At 48.0% G+C, this 5,812-nt stretch overlaps 1 protein-coding gene across 1 annotated transcript in view; it reads left to right on the top strand.

Moving 5' to 3' along the window:
* SLC45A4 (solute carrier family 45 member 4) overlaps positions 1–5,812 on the top strand; it is a 76,719-nt gene that overhangs the window by 53,844 nt on the left and 17,063 nt on the right. The window contains exon 3 of the mRNA XM_015407678.1: positions 2,958–3,146. Coding sequence (XP_015263164.1) covers positions 2,958–3,146 — 189 coding nt within the window. The remainder of the gene's footprint in view (positions 1–2,957; positions 3,147–5,812) is intronic.

The raw sequence follows: 5,812 nt of genomic DNA, 5'->3' as shown, positions 1-5,812 counted from the left end.
TCAAGAAGAGGCTGGACGAATGTTTGTCAGAGATGCTTTAGGCTGGTCCTGCATTGGGCAGGGGGCTGGACTAGATGGTCTGTATGGCCCCTTCCAACTCTATAATGCTATGAAGGTCTTGGCCTCTATGCCCTGTTGTTGGCCTTCCAGAGGAACTGGTTGGCACCGTGTGAGACAGGATGCTGGATTAGATGGATCACTGGTCTGATCCAGCAGAGGTCTTCTTGTGTTCTTGTCAGGGGAAGGCCTCGGTCTCTTTGCCCTGTTGTGGACCCTCCAGAGCAGTGGTTCTCAACCTTCCTAGTGCCGCAACCCTTTAATACAGTTCCTCATGTTGTGGTGACCCCCAACCATAAAATTATTTTCGTTGCTATCATGACCGTTGAAAATTTTTGTTTTCCAATGGTCTTAGGCGACCCCTGTGAAAGGGTCATTTGACCCCCAAAGGGGTCACGACCCACAGGTTGAGAACTGCTGCTCCAGAGGAACTGGTTGGCCACTGTCTGAGACAGGGTGCTGGACTAGATGGACCCTCACTGGTCTGAACCAGCAAGGCTCTTCTGATGATCTCATGAACCTCGGTCTCCCAGACCCCAGTCCAACACTTACCGTTAAACGCTGCACCACACTCTTAATTCCTGACCCTTGTTTCTACCACTTGCCTTGCTTCTGCTACAGTTCTCTATGGAGGGTCAGATCTCATCTGAACATAAACCAAGAATTCAACCCATTGGGGAGAAGCCTCCCCCAAAAGTAGATTCCACTACACCCTGACTCAACATCGCTAAACTTGCAGGATGAATCCAAAATCCCCCAAGTTAAGGAAGATTTGGTCCCTACATTATGCGCCGCTGCAAGGTGTGCAATCGCCTCCTCTTGGAAATCTCCCTCACCCCCAGTTCTGAAGAGTTGGTCCAGGTACATATGGGGTTATCTCACAACGGAAAGGATACTGATACAAAACCGCAAATAAACACCCTTACTCCGCCTCTGATTATTATAATTTTGGTACCCTGTTTTAAATTTTATTGCTCAGAACAAAGGCCTTTTTGATCAGGATTGTGTGATAGATGTTTTACTACGTTCATTCATCGATACTTGATTGCTTACTATGATCTCATAGGTTTATGACAGTTTATCGTCGCTGTATCTGATGTTAAATTTTCAATAAAAACCTTTTTAAAAAACCCCAGAAACAACTGATCATCAATCACAGATATTGATAAGGAAGAGATCCTTTGCAAGAGCCCCCCCAAGTGCAGTGTGTGTTTGGGGCTGGCTCCCGAGTTGGCCACACCCCGCAGGAACTCATTAGCATAACAGGCCACACCCAGCAGCAGAAACCCATTAGCATAATAGGCCACACCCAACAGCAGGAACTCATTAGGATTGGCTACATTAGGGGTGTGTGGCCTAACATGCAAAGGAGTTCCTGCTCCAAAAAAAGGCCCTGGGTTTTGACAACAAACAAGGTAAACAGAATAAGAAGCAAAAGGTGGGTGTGGCTGGATGACTACACGGGGCTGTGGCCTAACATGCTAATGAGCTGTGGTGTCAGGAGTGTGGCCTAATGTGCTAATGAGTTTCAGCTGTTAGGTGTGGCCTAATGTGCTAATGAGTTCCTGCTGGGCTTTTTCTACAAAAAAAGCCCTGGTCTAGACATTTCTTTACCTGAAATGTTTGTATCCTGTTTGTCTTCCAGGATAGTTGTTTGAAGCGTGCTGTTAAATCTTTTTTTTTCCTTGCACCATCTGAAGGGCAAAGTGGTTTCTTGTGGCGTGACGCTGCTCGTGGGGGGGGGTGCACGGGCGCACGGTGAGGTGTGTGTGGTCAAAGCTGTCAAGAAATGAAAGGAAATGGCTAGGGAGTGGGTATGGTATCCCTTTGGGGAAAAACTGGCCTTGCATAAGATTAAATACATTTATTGGGGCTTTTGTGGAGTCCCCAGTAAATCAATTGCTTTCACTCCTAGGAGTGAATTGCTTTTGTTTGTATTTTGAGTTAAAAAAAATAATATCATTACTAGGGTTTGCCTGTGTCATTTATAAAGTCTGTATCTCCAGTACCTGGCATTTCATTTTACGGCAGACATGGCCCGACAAAGTAACTTTTATGTCAGATTCGGCCGTTGTGACCAACAAGCTTGACACCTCTGCCCTAGCCCTTGAAAGTATCCATCTGAATAAATCCATCAGTCTTTAAAGTGCCGCAAGGTTCCCTTTTCTGTTTTTAGCCTGGTTCCCGTTCTGGAATCTGCTGTCTGGGCTGGTGCATCCGTGTGAGATTATCACACTCCTCTTAGCAGGATGTGAACCTCCCTAGGGAAGGACTCTGGTCCCGGCTTGAGCCACACCAGTGATAACCGGGGAAGCTGTGGCTGTTCTGTACTCTGCGCCGCGGTTATGTGTGGTGCATCGGTGAACATTGCCTGCATGTTTCTGCACATTCCTTTTTGGGAGCAGAATAGCCACACACTAGGGCAGTCCTCCCTTTTGTCTGTAGTTCTAATGTGGCATGCTCAGTTTTGGTATAGGATGAACGAAAGGTATAGTGGAGCCAGTTTGGTGTAGTGGTTAAGTGCATGGACTCTAATCTGGGAGAACTGGGTTTGATTCCCCACTCCTCCAGTTGCACCTGGCTGGATGACCTTGGGCAAGCCATAGTTCTGTCAGAGCTGTTCTTGAAAAAGAGCAGTTTCTGTCAGAGCTCTCTCGGCCCCACCCACCTCACAGGGTGTGTCTGTTGTGGGGAGGGGAAGGGAAAGGAGTTTGGAAGCCGCTCTGAGACTCCAAGTGAAGGGCAGGGTATAAATCCAATCTCCTCCTCCTCTTCTTGGAAACGTTTAGTAAGCCTCTGTGCTTTATGGGCTGTCGTGTTGAGACTAAAAGGCGGAAGCGCCCCTGCCAAAGTGTCGCCAGTGACTCTTTCCTTCTTCCCTTTCCCCCCTTCCGTTTTAGGTCTTCCTGAGCAGTACTACAGCCTCACATGGTTCCTCAGTCCGATCCTGGGCCTGATCTTCACTCCTCTGATAGGTTCCGCCAGCGACCGCTGCACCCTCAGCTGGGGCCGCCGGCGGCCTTTCATCCTCGCCCTCTGCATCGGCACCCTCATCGGCGTCGCCCTTTTCTTGAACGGCTCCGCTATAGGTAAGTGGCAGGCCGGAGAGAGGGCTTGCTCAGATCGCGGGACTCTCCGTTCTCCCTTGAAAGTGGCACTGTGGGATCACACCGAGCGGATGTCGCTTTTTATTTTTTCTAGGATGCATTCACATTTAGGGCCCAACGAGATGAGGTGACACGACGTCCGTGACTAGGTGGCTACCGTGTTGTTGTCGTCGTTTTAAATAAAAACCTCTGCGTTGCCGTGGGACAGGGTGCCTGATCTGGTCAGGGCCCTGGGGTTGTGGGGAGTTTAACCGTCCCAACAAAGTTGAACACACATGAAGCTGCCGTGTACTGAATCAGACTCTTAGTCCCTCAGTCAGTATTGTCCATTTTGGCCGTCAGCGGCTCTCTATTGTCACAGGCTGAGGTCTTTCACATCACCTCCTGCCCGGTCCAGTTTGGTGCAGTGGTTATGTGCGCGGACTCCCGGTCCAGTTTGGTGCAGTGGTTATGTGCGCAGACTCTAATCTGGGAGAACCCGGTTTGATTCCCCACTCCTCCACTCGTAGCTGCTGGATGACCTTGGGCAAGCCGTAGTTCTGCCAAAGGTGTTCTTGAAAAAGAGCAGTTTCTGTCAAGAGCTCTCTCAGCCCCGCCTACCTCACAGGCAGTGTTCCCTCTAAGCTGAGTTAGTGTGAGCTAGCTCACAGTTTTTTAGCCTCCAGCTCACAGTTTTTTGTCTTAGCTCAGGAAGGATGGCTCCAGAGCAGGCTAATTTATGCAGGAGCCCAATCGCTCGCTCACAGCTTTAACGCCAGTAGCTCACAAAGTAGAATTTCTGCTCACAAGATTCCACAGCTTAGAGGGAACATTGCTCACAGGGTGCCTGTTGTGGGGAGGGGAAGGGAAAGGAACTTTGTCAGCCACTCTGAGACTCCTTCAGGGAGTGAAGGGTGGGGTATAAATCCAATCTCTTCTTCTTCTTCTAACTGGAGATGCCAGGGATTGAACCTGGGACCTTCTGCATGCCAAGCAGAGGCCCTTCCACTGAGGCACGGCCCCGCCCCAAGTACTGGTCTTGTCAGCTTGCAAATGCCAGCGGGTTGCAGCCAGACTTACAGCTCCAGATAAAGCCCAGTGTGACTGGGCGGGTGCGTCCCAAATTCTTTTTTTTCCCCCCTTTTGTGAAGGTCACTCCCACTTTTTAAGAATCTGCAGAGATGGTATTTTAGAATGGTTTTAACCCACCTAGTTCTGGAATCTTGCTCTAAAATAAACACACCTTTTCTCTGCAACGGATGATTGGATTACCTTTTTCACGTGATTATTTTTTTAAGAATTAAGCACGCACTAGAAGGGAGAGCAGCTCTTACCTTACAATATAGCTGAATTATGCTGGTGAATTTTCCAGAGTGCCTGGTTAGCAGCAGCAGATCTTACACAGATGGTTCCCAAATGACAACTTCTCAGACACCTTCCAGGAAACAAAAGCATTTCTCACGTCTGCCTGTGCTTTATTCCATTTGTCTGAGCTCGGGCTAAACTGAAGAATGCGTGAGCCAAGAGCCCAAACATATGTCATTCAGGAGATTTTTTTTTAACTCGTAAGCAGCCACTGAAGGGGATGTGCGACTTCTTCCATTGCACTTCCCAAATTCCACTCCACTAAATATTGGTATTAGCCTTGGTGGTAGAAAAAGCAATACTTTTGCCCCATGCCATTCATAATGTGTGCGTTTCCCATTCACAGAGCCAGTATCTTCGGAAGATTAATTTAATTCGCATTTCTCACGTCTGCCTGTGCTTTATTCCATTTGTCTGAGCTCGGGCTAAACTGAAGAATGCTTGAGCCAAGAGCCCAAACATATGTCGTTCAGGAGATTTGTGACTGCATGTTCCGAGATATTTTTTTTAACTCGTAAGCGGCCACTGAAGGGGACGTGTGACTTCTTCCATTGCACTTCCCAAATTCCACTCCACTAAACGTTGGTATTAGCCTTGGTGGTAGAAAAAGCAATACTTTTGCCCCACGCCATTCATAATGTGTGCGTTTCCCATTCACAGAGTCAGTATCTTCGAAAGATTAAGGGGTCCCCAGTCTTTTTGATCTGGCAGACACATCTGGAATTTTGAGAGGGACGTGGGCAGCACTACCTCAAAAATGGCTTCCGCAAGAGGCAGAGCCAACCCAAGATGGCTGCCACAGAAGGTGGAGCCAAACAAAATACCTACCTCCTTACAACTCTCGGGAGGAAGGAAAGCCTTTATTTTCTTCATCTTGTGAAGTAACAGATCTTGGTTTAACCCTGTCTCCCAACACATTCTACACTAAATGCGAGTTCACCCCTGTAATTATCTCGGGGTATTTTTACATTCTGCACTACACTATTCACCCCTGTAATTATCTAGGGATATTTTTTGTTTCTACATTACACTGAGGTCACCCCAGTTTTGCCCCACACTTGTCCCGGGATAAATGGGTGCTGTTATAACGAGGGATACGTGCAAGGTATTGTGTCGCGAGTTGAACTCTGATAAATCCAGGGATGAGATTCAAGTGCAAAAAGGACCTTTGACAGGTCTAACTATTGGAGATGTACCAATGTTGGGGGCACAATGTTGGGGAACACCCTGGTTTAAATCAAGAAAATAGTTCTGGGCAGGGGTCTTGTTGTAGAAAAAGAGCTGCCGGAGCTCATTAGCATAAC

The sequence above is a fragment of the Gekko japonicus genome, unplaced genomic scaffold (assembly GCF_001447785.1).
Source record: "Gekko japonicus isolate JY-2015 unplaced genomic scaffold, Gekko_japonicus_V1.1 scaffold1591, whole genome shotgun sequence".
In the NCBI taxonomy this organism is placed as follows: Eukaryota; Metazoa; Chordata; class Lepidosauria; order Squamata; family Gekkonidae; genus Gekko; species Gekko japonicus.
This window is presented reverse-complemented; position numbering and strand designations above follow the sequence as displayed.